General features: G+C 46.4%; 2 protein-coding genes across 2 annotated transcripts; both read right to left on the reverse strand.

Moving 5' to 3' along the window:
- Nucleotides 1-2,530: 2,530 nt before the first annotated feature.
- Nucleotides 2,531-11,726, reverse strand: MIEF1 (mitochondrial elongation factor 1). Its single transcript, XM_003202256.5, has 5 exons — nucleotides 11,580-11,726; nucleotides 10,646-10,794; nucleotides 10,346-10,526; nucleotides 7,956-8,218; nucleotides 2,531-6,854 (listed from the first exon to the last, which is right to left on the reverse strand). The coding sequence occupies exons 2-5, from the start codon at nucleotides 10,787-10,789 to the stop codon at nucleotides 6,048-6,050; spliced, it is 1,395 nt and encodes a 464-aa protein (XP_003202304.1). The 5' UTR covers nucleotides 10,790-10,794; nucleotides 11,580-11,726; the 3' UTR covers nucleotides 2,531-6,047.
- MIURF (mitochondrial elongation factor 1 upstream open reading frame) lies at nucleotides 11,701-12,281 on the reverse strand. The gene has a single exon (XM_085226170.1). The coding sequence runs from the start codon at nucleotides 11,953-11,955 to the stop codon at nucleotides 11,743-11,745; it is 213 nt and encodes a 70-aa protein (XP_085082296.1). The 5' UTR covers nucleotides 11,956-12,281; the 3' UTR covers nucleotides 11,701-11,742.
- Between the last annotated feature and the right edge of the window lie 539 nt (nucleotides 12,282-12,820).

A 12,820-nucleotide genomic window follows, 5' to 3' on the forward strand; every position in this document is an offset into this window, starting at 1 on the left:
TTCAATAAAAGGCATTGTCCTAGATGCTTGCTGCTGTCCCTTTGTGGTGATTTGGGAATTAAGGGAAGATTTGTGCCTTGGTCACGCGCTTGCCTCAGCAAAACCCAACCTCCACTTGAATGCCAGGAAGCTGGGAGCCCAGCCAATGCTCTCTGACAAGCAACGTGGGAGTGCAGTTCTGTGGGATTACTGCATCTTCTGTTATCTTTGCTTCTGCATATCTCAGACCCTCTGACAGCATGTCACCACAGCTATAAACAACCAGGAGCCTGAACATAATTCAGATGATATTATCTAGGTAGCTGCTGGTAGTTATGTCCAAGGCCATAACTAACCACCACGCTAAATAAATTCAAGAATTTGAAGACAAAAATGTCTCTTTGCCATACTCCTTCCAGGAATAATTGCTGGTGAGGAGCCTGCCTACAGCGCGTTGTGAGTTTTGACAAAATGTCTGGCATGGGACCAGGTAAAGAGCCAATTTGCTCTTTTACTCAGAGCTCTGTCATTTGCCATTTATGCCTTTGTCTCTGTTGCCTACAACGCTCGTGTCCTTCGCAGTGCTGAGCAGAACGAGACAAGAAAGCCTTACAGGACTGGGATCATTGCAGTGGGATGTCTAACAGGGTAGTATGTCACTGCTGCCTTTGCTTCTGTGGAAGGCAATGATTCTACCACGAGAGGCAGGGATAGGGGTGGGCTTAAAATCTTAAAAAAAACCATAAAACTCAGAAAACTCATAGAAGCAACTTTTGCTCGTTATTTAGATGGAGAAGCCTTTTCTTGAGGAATGTGGATAGAAATCATATACATATATATACACATACATATTTCCCCTGAGAAGTTTAGCCGTGAGTTTGAAAAGACAGATCAAATTGCTACTTAGCTACTGGAGCCAGGGAAACTGAACCAGCAAAATAAAAACTCATTTGACTTTTAGTGTGCTTAAAGTGATTGTGTTCACAACTCATTACTGAATGAGTACTTTGGAAAGCTTAAGATGGAGAAAAGCTTGAATTCCATGTGCCAGACTCCTCTCTCCTGCTACCCATAAAATGCCAAGAATACTTTCTATAAATGGAATGACTTCAAGATCTCTGTTTTACCCTTTGGTCTGACCAGTCTCTTCAGCCATTTGCAAGGTTATTGCACAGGATCATATACTATAAAGATATTATTAGCCTGCTCACCACCCCATTTCTGGCTCAGTGACTTGTGAATAATGCTGTCCTTCTCAGACTATGCTAATAAAACTGCTACACCATGCTATCATCAATTGTTTAGAGGACATATTTGTTGCATGACAACTATTTTAAGGTTTTGTATCTTTTGAATTTTTAAATGTAAGCTTGGCTACATTCATTTCTAGGCCAGGACTGTGCTTATTTAACAAAGTATGCTCTCATAAGCTGCTCGTTGATTAGGCTAAGAATAAAAGACAACCGGAGCATTTGCAGAAAGCCATTTGTGCTGTTCTTTGCAGCAACCTTTTGCATACATGAAATAATTACCATGACTCCACTCAATTATTTCTTCTCTCCATTAAACAAACCCTATCTTTTGATCTCACTGTGCATGCCAGGACAACTTTTATGCAAAAGTGCAAACTACTACATATATTAAACATGGATTGCAAGCCCTAAGCTTTCCAAGGGCATTAATGCGAGGGGTGTCATAGCTGGCACAACTTCCACAGAGCACCTTGTATTAGCTGTTCCCATAAGAGACCATACGATGTGAAATATGCTTGATCTCACCTGATCTTTTTCTATCATGGAACAGATTAAAGGAAAAAAAATAGACAAGGGGTATCAGGAAGAATAATGCTAGAGATGGAGACTCCCTTTCTAACACAACATATTCTCCAAGCTAGTTAAATGGTAATTGCTTAGCCCTCATTAAAACAATTCTCATAGGATGTCTTTACCCTAGCGTGTCTTTTGAGAATTAAGGAGCAGGGATTCATCAGAAGTGGCATCACTTCATGTTTCTCTTTATGTCAAACACTTCCCCCACCTCCCAAAGCAGACACATAAAACTGGGGCTCGCTGCGTACTGGAGCTATAGCAGCTTCCTCACCGCCCCGAGGCTGATGCTTGGATAAGAGAGGAGCACACCGGGGCATGTAGAAACAAAGGCGTCACTGAGCCAAGGGCAGGGAAAGGCTGTGCAGGAAAGTCAATATTAAAAGATGCACAGAAGCCTGTGAAGTCTGGAGAACCACATGAAGCGTGGGTCCTGCCCAGGCGTGTGAGCTGTCAGAGAAAAGAGAAAAGGCAAAGAGCCATCATTATCTTGTGACTGGTGCAAGCACTGACAGGAGCGAGCGTGCTGCAGCGCCAACCTACTTGTTCTGAAGGCAGCTGCAGAGCGCCCCAAGCTGCAAAGGGAAAGCAGTGAATCAGCAAGGGGCATGACAGTCCCCTGAGAACGGTGTGGTGCAGAAAGCTGACAGCAGAAAGGTGACGCCCCTCCCTGGCACAAAAGCAGAGACGCTCCTTTGTTTATAAACACATCGGAGACAATCAGGTTACTGTGGAAAGTCATTTTATTTCAGAATTTCACGCACTCTGTCACAGACCATGCACTTGAGACTTTCCCCCTTACAAGTTCACAGCCTCCAGACCTAGGAGCAACGGGGCATCATCTCTTCACTGCACACTGCAAGTACCCACACAGAGTGCGGGTTGAGAGGCAGCAAGCAGCCTCTTGGTTCCGTAATTGCTTCTGAACACTTTAAAAGAAATTCATCTGAGCCAAAAGATTAGTGGTAAAGCTCAGCAGCTGTGAAAAGCCACTGCTGAGCGAGTTGGTCCTTGCCCCGCATGTACAGAGAACCAGATGACAATCTTGTGAGAAGCTTGTGGAAGCTAAACTACAGCAGAACACACCAAGGCATTCCGGGAGCCCAGGCAGCAAGCAGGCAATGCACGCTCCGGGCCCCCTTACAATCAATTTGTCTCTGAGCTGCTCTGCCAGGAAGGTGGCCAAGAGCTGCCCTTTTCACATTCATCTTTAGGTCTTCCTGCTCTGTGCTACAGCTCCGATGAGAAAGGAGCCTACCTGTAATTCAGCCCTCCTGGCTGTATATAAACATATGTACCCCATTTAACACTGAAAGGTGCTGATTCAAAAGACTCTGCAACAATCCATTTATCCACAAGCTTCATACAACTTTAGTGTAAATTTCCTGCATAGTTGCTCTGCTCCTTCTTCCCTGCTTTTATCACCCCTTCCACTTGACTCTGCTCTTGAAACACTCCTCATTGCAAGTGTCCCTCTGACCCATTACATCTTTGGCCTTTGCTGAGACCGCCACTGCCAGGGCAGCTGCTGCCTATGGTGGTGGCTGTCCATAGGAGGGGAGCTTCTGCCTCCCAGGAACAGGCTTGTGGCTAGCTCAGAACAGGGAAAAACTGAAGGGAAGAAATGATGGACGTGATTCAAGTGAAGTGGAGCAGAGTCTACAGAAAAGGCAAAAAGGCAGCTTCAGTCTCCATTTGATACACAAATTGAGCTCAATAGCAGCAAGAAATGGCCATAAAATATTAATTCATTAGGTTGCCAGGAAGAAGTAAAAGCATTCATGTGAAAAATTCTATATACAGATATGTACGTGGCAGCTGTTCTTAAGCAGCTCAGACAGTGGCTTCCTGCTGCTTACGTCTCACCTTTGCAATTATAGTCTCTATCATTCCAAACCATGCTGCTGCTCAGTTCCACATGAAGACCATGGCATTGGATTCAGCACCGAGTGATGGTGAGATCACACTGAATAAATGAACAGAAGGGAAATGCCTGACAACCCCGATACGTTAATATTTTTCTTGACCTTCAAGTAATGAGAAGAAAGGGGAATCTCCCCAAACAACCTGTGGGCTCCAAGTCTTATCCATCTGCTTCTAGGGAAGGAAGGCTGACAGAAAAACAGTGGAGGGCTGGGAAAAGTGGGTGTAATCTGGGAACCAGAGTGAAGAGCAATCAACACGTGAGCAACAGTGACTGCTGCACAACATACGAAACACAAAATCATACAAAGAGAATTTGTTTACCTTTTACAGACTACAGACTTTATATATATACACACATACACTTTAAAAAGTATGCATCTGGCAGTCTAGAAAATACCTGTAACCTAAGGATTAAATAATTTAAAATGCATTGTCATGTTATCACTGTATACAGAATACTATCTGACACACTGTCTAAAATGGACGGATCGTCCGAGAAAGATGCTCCTACCTCATCTCACCAGCCTGCCTCTAAAAAGAAAACAAGGTGTAAAGACTCTCCTCCTCGGTTCCACTCCTGAAACTCACCTTGAAACTTCCTTGTCAAAGGGGAGTCCTGAGAGGAAGGGAGGAGAAAAGGATACCTGCTCCCTCTGAACTCTGCCTCATTGGCTAGGGAGGCTGGATAGCAACAGAAAAAAAGGTACTAAAGATGGGTTATGTTTCTGTAACACTGGCTGTGCTTATCATTAGATATGCATAGCCCCAGACTCAGGAGGGCTCCCACTCTTTGAAGACAGGAGGCCAAAAGACTGACAGCAGCACAGAGTACAGCAGCTAGTGTAAGAGATACCCACAGTGCATCAGCTGTCCCTGAAAGCCACACCACAGTCCAGCAGCAGATGAGAGGACAGCCAAGGAAGAATGGCCTGATAGCAGAGGTGAACAGGAGTGGGCAGAAGTGCATGATCAATAGGTCCAACCATACAGAGTGGGAAGGTGTGCCCTCACCAGCTTTCTAATGGTTAACTTTAAACTAGGAACACTGGAAAGTCAGCACAGGGGAATGAGGAAAGGGAAACTGTCTCAGCTCTGAGATGCCAGGGGAGAGAACTAAAGCACACAGTGAGAGCAAATGGCAATGACAGTTCCTTTCTAAATGCCAACTCTGCATATGAATAATAACATCAGCATATGGAACAGACCCTCTCTGATGACATCAGTTTAGCCCTGTCACCCTTACCAACATACAGCTGGTGAAAATCTGGCTTACATGTGCTTACTACAAAACCGTTTGAGGCATAAAGTCCTGCTTCTATAAACCAGAACAGCAAAAAACTCAGAAAAGATGAAAAAATAATCTCTGTTCCCATGTGCACCTCCCACCCATCTTCCATAATCAGCCTCTCTTCCTCTAGGCCAGGGAGACATCTGAGGAGCTGCCTACCTCCCAATCCCCATGGCCATTCCCACCAGTAACACGCAGCAAATCTGGCTAGGCCGGAACAACAAGCCCTACTCCTTTGGCCTCATCACACAGACACCACAAAAGCTTCTTCCTCCCTGTAGTAACACCTGTGAGAAGTGCCTATACTGGACAAGCTATACTCCTGAATCCAGATGACAACGGGTAAGAAGGCTCTGTAGGAGCCAGAGCCATATGCACTCTCCTCTTTAAAGAACTACTGCACTAAATACTGTTAATCATGATGCACTCAGACATACAACATACAGCCTTAACAAGAACATTTCATTCAGTCTGCTCTGCATGACTTGGTAAAAAGAAAAAAAAAAAAAAAAAAAAGGGAAAGTGAGACAGTGTGGTACAGCAGAGAAAAAGAAACACAAGGACAAAGTCTGACCCAAGGAAAGGAAAGGACCTCAGTGCAAGTCTGCTGAAGTTGTCACTGGATTCACCAGCCCACTTCCACCTTCTTCAGACCAAAACGGATTCACTGCAGCAAGAAAGACTCGCTGCAGGGGAAAGAAGTGCATAGTTGTGTTGTTGGTTGGGTTTGTTGTTGTTTTGTTTTTGTAGACACTTAAGCATCAGCAAGATTTATGCAGTGATCTTACAGCTGCAGTGTAAGCCTCTTTTCCATAGCCAATAGGTACCTGCTGGGGCACAGATGGTGGAAATGGACCAGTAGCACCAAGAAATCCAGCGGGAGCAACAACTCCACAGCAGGAAATAAAAATGAACCAAATGAACCAAAAGTAGATAGTGTGAGAGAAGGGGGAGTGGTGCAGGAGGAGACGCATTTCAAAGTCCACCTTGCCTAAATCCTATCAATGTTTCCCCAGTTAAGGCCCCAATTACGTCTGGAGTAAAACCTCCGGCTCTGAGAGAGAGCTGTAGAGGGTGTAGCCCAATTCATCCACTTCTTCTGGGGTGAGCTCTGAAAACAAGTTCACCTTGGGGTTCAGAGCACTAGGGAGGACACCTGCCTCCAAGTAACGGATCAAGCCCTTCAGCGCTTGCAAGAAGCGATCAGCCAGCATGTCCTGGGACCAGTTGGACTCCTCTTGGGACAGGTGCAGGATGACATTGGTGAGCTGGCTGGCAGTGAGGTGACCCAGGGCTGGGTTCAACTTGCATACCGCTTTGAAGATCTTCAGGCACAAGCAACGGCAGCCAGAATCGCACTGGTCCAGGGCCCTGAGGCGAGCTGTTTCTGCTGGCCGCAGACTCAGTCGCCAGAGGTTGTCATTCTGGGCCAGTCGATGGGGTTTGGCCACAAGGACGATGTCACCCAGAGTGAGGGATGGTAGGAAGTCAATAAAAAGACGCCGTTCTGGATCATACTGGACTTCCAGTGTCAAATCTGCTGGGGGAGCTGCTGGACGGATCACGTAATCCAAGAGAGACCCAATTGCTGGCCAGTTGATGGATCCAGCTACAACTTTCTCAAAGGTCTCTGCTACAGCTTTGGGGGAAAGGTAACCTCCTACGACACAGCGGTCCCAGTAGCTGCTCCCACGGGGAAAGTACTCTGGGTTTTCTCGACGCACCAAGTAGAAGCCAGGAATGTTCATGATAGTTTCCTCTCCAGGAATGCACGACCACAAGTTCTGCTCCAGCATCAGAGGCACAATAAGCTGGATATGGTCAGCTGTCACTACCTTTCACAAGAGAGAAAAGTCAGTAAGAACGAGCTTTCTCTCCACACCATTTTATTCACCGCCTTTTGGAATGCCTTCTGTTCAAAGAAACTTGGAATAAACGTTCAGCTGCCTCAGTTTCCTCTCTGTGTGGGATTCACAGCCTCTTGTTGTCAAAAGACATTTTGATAGGCTATTTCCCATCATTAATAAGCAATTCCAAGTTATAATACAAGATAAAGCTTATGTGGTACTCACTATTTAGATATCTTCAAATACTTCAGGATCTGACATGGACTATATACAGAAGAATCACTTTATCTCCTATTACTCAAAGGTACGAGATGCAGCTGGCGCAAGGCACAGCAATGCCACACAATAATTAGAAACTGAAGGCATTTCTAGACAAGTTTAAGTTGCCATGTTTTAATTATTCCATGCAAGAGCTAGGTGCTACCCTCACCTTGTCTGCCACATTGATGAGAAAAAGGTCACTAAAGATCTCTTTTCACCAATGTGATTAAGAACTCAGATCTAAGTTTCACTTGACACTCAGCACTCCATTTCAGAGCTCTGACTCAAACAAAAAAAAAGTGTGCCTCTGAATCACTCACTTTAGCCATGGGCATTTTTCCACCGGGCAGATATGCAGCAGGGACTGCTGTTCAGTCAAGGTCATGCATTTAATAAAGAAAAGAGAAAAAAAAAGGAAAGAAAGGGAAAAAAACGAGTAAGGAAGACCTACATGAATGCAAAGGAGTTCTAAAGGAACTATCTTCTATCTGAAAGGAGAGAGAAGGAATGGGGAGAAAACAGAACTGTACTGAAAAAGCAACAAGAAAAACACAGCAAAAAGGAAAAGGAAAGAACAGCCAGGACAGTCCAGAGAAATGAAAGAGCAAAAATCAAATGCTTTGCAGACAAATCCAGAGCAGCTTGCTCAAGCTTGTCCAAACAGTACTGCAGTAATCAATGCCTGGCTTCACGGTGGGAAACGTGACACCAAGAGCCTTATTACAGAAGAATGTTGTGCTGAGACAGCACTGCCAAGAGGGACGCCTGAAACGCTCCTGTCTCATCAGCCTGCTGAATAACGACCCATCACGTGGCCCCAGGAATTACCTGCAGATCGTCATACAGGCTGCCACTGAGATACATGTCACGCAGGGGCATGTCTGGCAGCTTGGCACGGAGGAAGCTGCGCAGCTCAGCACAGATGTCCACAGCTGCTTGCTTGGCCAGGGCCTGCTCCTCTGTGGGGATAGCTACCTTCCTCCTGTAATAAGCAAACAGCTTTTCTTGCAGAGACAGACGAAGGCGGGATTTTTTCAGCTCCACTTGACTCCTCTTGGCAGATTGCTTGAGTTTTGTGGGTCGGAAAAAGTCTGCGAGACAGAAGGAAAACTGTTGATTGTCTGTAGTGTTTCACTGTGCAATGATCAGCAGAAGCACGTCACCTAGATCTCAAAAAAGCTTACAGCAGATATTTTGCAAGCTTTACACAGGTATCAGTCAAAAGAAGAGTATGAGAATATTCAAGAACATTAATGGCTATGTGGACAGTTTCTTAGCTACATTTCATAAAAAATGCAGCACCGTTAGAAGTTCAGCTGCTTTGAATATGATGCCAGACCAATAGACCACCAAAATATCCCTCAACAACCATCATTACATCATTACATTCTTAACCTTACAATGGATTTTTACAACACATTTGCTAAACCCAGTTGTAACCAGGGTAAGAGATCTGAAATCACACCATCAGGAAAAAAGCAATCAGGTTTCTGATCATCATACACGAGAATGGTAAGGTAAATGGTAAAATGATGGATTTTGGAGCCAGTAGAGCTCAGGCAATCATGGCCTTAATTGAAAACCTCCTCAAATTTTAACTGAATGAAGAGCTAAGAGCATGCTCTTATGTGTATAACAACATCATAACGCTTTACATCGCTGCTCCAATTATAAAGCAATGTCTAATCTGCACTTTTTCTTTAATACCCTCTTTTTCAGACTGATTTCCTTAAGGAATGATCTGAGCACCCCTCTCTCTAAGAGCACAGACCTAGACTTTCAGAAGTCATTAATAAGAATTAAGGAATAATTACAGATCTGGGGGATCCTTAGCCTTTGGAAGGGCTGTAGGACTTAACAGAGTGCAGGAGAATCTCCCAAATCAGTGGTACTGCTAAGGCAAGCAGCTGTCACACACTTGTTTGGAAACAGACACATGGCCACCTCACAACACATACAGAATGGTTTACCAAACAACACACAGATCCAGCTTGCTTAGCCTCAGCTGCTGCTGTCTTTTGTCTCACTGGTGTCTTTTGGATAGATCTCAGGATTTGTGTGACGAGGAAGTAACCCACAAAACCACAAAGTCATTTTATTGACTATTCATCAAACAACTTATTTTTTCACCTTGCATTTTAATTTTTAAGCCAAATACATGAGACAGTCTTATTAAGTATTTTGGGCCCCAATCCTCATCTTTGGTGGGTCCGATCAAATGGTCTTCATTCCCCTTTAACAAAGCTGTCTAGTTATTTAATACTTCCTCAGCAGAAAATCTATTGCCATCCCAAAGCTGAATTTCTTGTAGAATACCTAGGAAGTGCTGATTGTTATTTTGCAGTTTTAAAGTCAGTCAGCCTAATAACGTCCCACACTTTTTTGTTTTAAATCAAAGTGTAAAACTCCCAAAATCTCCTAAAAATCAAACCAGTGAGAACAACAAACTAACACAAAAATTCACATTAAAAAACACTTAAGGATTGAATTGCTTATCACTGCACTTGGAAAGACAACTGCTGAGCACCTTTTTACAGCTTGATGAAGACTAGCTTAGTGATAAGCAGCACTAAAAAGGCCAAAAGTGTTACAGAAATTATTAGAAAGATCATAGAAATAACATGGAAAATAACATCATAAATGACTAGCACAGTCAAACTCAAAGAGGGGAGATTTAGGTTAGATATAAGGAAAAAATCTGGTGAGGCACTGGAACAGGTACCTAGTGATATGGTTGATGCTCCATCCCTGGAGGCTTTCAAGGCCAGGCTGGATCAGTCCCTGGGCAACCTGAACTAGCTGTGAGTGTCCCTGTTAATTGCAGGAGAATTGGACAAGATGGTGTTCAGAGGTCCCTTCCAACTCTAAGGATTCTGTGATTCTACGATTCGCCGTTTAAGTCTTCTCTTAAAAAGAGGCAAATGAATTGGAAAGGCCCAAAGAAAAGCAACAAAGAGTTTCAAAGAAAAGCCTGAAGAAGAATAAAATTCAAGTCCATGAAATGAAAGAAATGAATAATGCCTATAGAGATGACTATTACTCACTAATTCCCAATCTGACTTCTAATCCTGGAAGCTAACAATAGATCAACTTAAAACAAAAGCATCAAAATACTAGGCTAGAGAGAGCATTCTCTTCTTCCATATTCCTTTAAAGGATTAACAGGGTAGACAGGCCAAGACGATTCTGCAACACAGAAATGCCACAGTGCTCTGTACCTGTGTCTGTGGATGAAGTGTCGGTGGGAAGGGTCTGCAGGGAGCGGCTGAGGTTAGTCTTCATGTCCTGGCTCAGTAAGCGTGAGGAGGATCCCAACCAGTTTGGCTCTTCCCAGCTTCTCTTTCCTGACTGGTTCAAGCGAGTAGGGCTGCTGGGAGCACTGATTGCACGGTCATACATCTAAAGGAACATCACCAGGCACGGTTTCAGTTGATAAGGGCCCAGTGTTTTTGCGTTCCTCCCCATCTAATGTCAACATCCCATGTCTTTTCACTTCCCTCCCCACATCACCAGCTCACCCGTTTGACAGCCAGCGTGGCAATGCCCAGCATCGCAGCTCCACCCACGCCCAGCACCAGCCGGGCGTTGGACAGCACAAAGTCGATGGCTGTGCCAATGCCATTGTCGTCTTTTTTGCCTTTGCGCGGCCCAGCGCCCGCCATCTCACCTGGAAAGGAGCATCAAACAAATGGGTCACGACAAGGCAACTCTAGCTGGTGCTTTTCAGCTGGAGCACAGCCATTTTACACCAATTTATCTTCTTGGCCTCCGTCTAAGGCCTGCAACTTTGCTCAGAGATATGGCTACACAGACTGCCAACCTCCTGTCACTGATAAAACCTCAAGAGCCTTAGAGCATCCACTCTCAGACTTATTTCTGACAACAGTTGGTACCAGGTATTTCAAAGACATCCAGGAGTCAGCACTGCAAACCACAGCGCACCACAAAGGGAACAACTCCTCGCTTCCACCTGATATTTACTTCTGCCCTCAAGGCTGCTGGGTTTGGTTTTCATACAAGCCCTGTATAACACAAATGTTAATGTCCTCTTATGCATGCACTTCGTTTGTTTGTTTGTTTTTCCAAATCCCATTTAACCTCTGACCTTTATGTTTAAATTCAGAGAGACTCCCTGGTCAACCACACATGCAAAACACATTCTACCACTGCTCTGCATATGGGTGGATTGAAACAGAAAGAAAACACCAGAAAACTCTCCCAGTTTGATTTAAGATTACATTTCTAAGGTAAAGGCAGCTGAAGGGTCAGAGCCTGATTGAACTTGTGTGTTTTCTAAAGTGAAGATACTGCTTAAAATTCAATGTGCCCACCTCATCTGATCAGGAATCCAGGCAATCTTCATTCATCACAAGGCAAAATATAATGTGCTTGCACAAAGCTAACTGTCACGTAACCATGAAGAACAGGGCTATATCAGCATAAGGGACCTACCTGTGACCTAAAGCATTTGTTCAGAGAACAGGAGAGCCCTCCTGGTGTGGCTGTGGAGGCACCTTCTGGCCAGTTTCAAGGTAGCAATGGGCAGGAAGCAGTCATCACCCCGCGGTAGGTGAGATTTTAGAAAGAAAAGGGAAGTGGGGGAGGCGGGGAAGCTCTACACTAGGCCCCCCAGCTTGCTCTGCAGGAAAGCCTGCCCCTTCTCCAGCTGCCTCTCCTTATCCTCCAGCCGCTGCAGCCCCCGGTTCTTGCGAAACTCACGGCGGATGGAAGCCAGGTAGAAATCCCGGTCGGTATAGCGCAGCCCGCGCCCCTCGCGCAGCAGAGCCCGGTAAAGGCTCAGGACGACCTGCCGGGACCACGCTGCCATGGGGAACGGCCGGCCGACCGAAGGAGAGAGGAGGAGCGGGAGGCTGCGGCCAATTCTCCCTTCCCGGAGGGATGTTCCGGAGCTGCCGAGGCCGTCAGCTGAGGGCCGCGAGCCCGGCTACAGCGGAATCGGCGGGGCCCTGCGGCCTGGTCCGGGCGGCCCGGCACCGCTCTATACGCCCACTGCCGGCCCGACCTCCCGCACGAGTCGGGAGAGGCGCCCCGGGGCCTCACGGCAGCCGCATCCTCTAGACGCCGCTCGCGGGGTCACCCAGCAACATGGCCGATCCACCTCCGGGTCGTGACCCTAGGGCCAGCCAATCCGAGCCGAGGCTCCTAACGGTCTCCGCGCGGAGGACTTCCGGCCGGAGCGGGAGGCGATGGCGGCGAAGCGCTGCTTCCCCCTGGCGGCGGGGCTCCGCCGTATGGCGAGCGGGAGGGGACATGGGGCGCCGCCAGTGCGCCCCCTGCCGGCCGGGAGGAGCACACTAACCCAGTTCTCCCGGTTGAGACTGGGAACGGCCCACCGCCGGGCTGCTGGCAGGGGCTGTGTCCTTCAGTCGTCTGCCACAGCGGGCAGAGGGTGTGCTGGAAAGGGCTGAGGGGGCGGTGGGGAAAAAAAGTCCTCAGACCACCGTGCTGGCTCCTCACATGGGGTCCTGTCACAAAGGAGTCCGGCGTGGCTGCAGCACGCACAGGTATTCCCCAAGCATGTGGGCTCAAATGTGCCTGAAAGCCACCAGGTGTGGGAAAAAAGATCACGGAATCATAGAATTGTTAATGCTGGAAAAGACCACTGAAGTCATGGAGTCTAGCCATAACCCCATGCCTATAATCTCTTTAGACTGTGTCACTGTTGGAGAAGT

This window comes from Meleagris gallopavo, chromosome 1, assembly GCF_905368555.1.
Source record: "Meleagris gallopavo chromosome 1, MGAL_WU_HG_1.1, whole genome shotgun sequence".
NCBI classification, from domain to species: domain Eukaryota; kingdom Metazoa; phylum Chordata; class Aves; order Galliformes; family Phasianidae; genus Meleagris; species Meleagris gallopavo.

Bases quoted from the DNA above. Each gene is read 5' to 3' on its own strand.
- MIEF1 (XM_003202256.5), bottom strand. From the start codon at position 10,789: ATGGCGGGCGCTGGGCCGCGCAAAGGCAAAAAAGACGACAATGGCATT. The intron at 8,219-10,345 runs GTACAGAGCACT...TCTGTCTCGCAG, and splicing joins CACTTCATCCACAGACACAG to ACTTTTTCCGACCCACAAAA. The intron at 6,855-7,955 runs GTAATTCCTGGG...CTCTTGTGAAAG, and splicing joins GCCTGTATGACGATCTGCAG to GTAGTGACAGCTGACCATAT.
- MIURF (XM_085226170.1), bottom strand. From the start codon at position 11,955: ATGGCAGCGTGGTCCCGGCAGGTCGTCCTGAGCCTTTACCGGGCTCTG.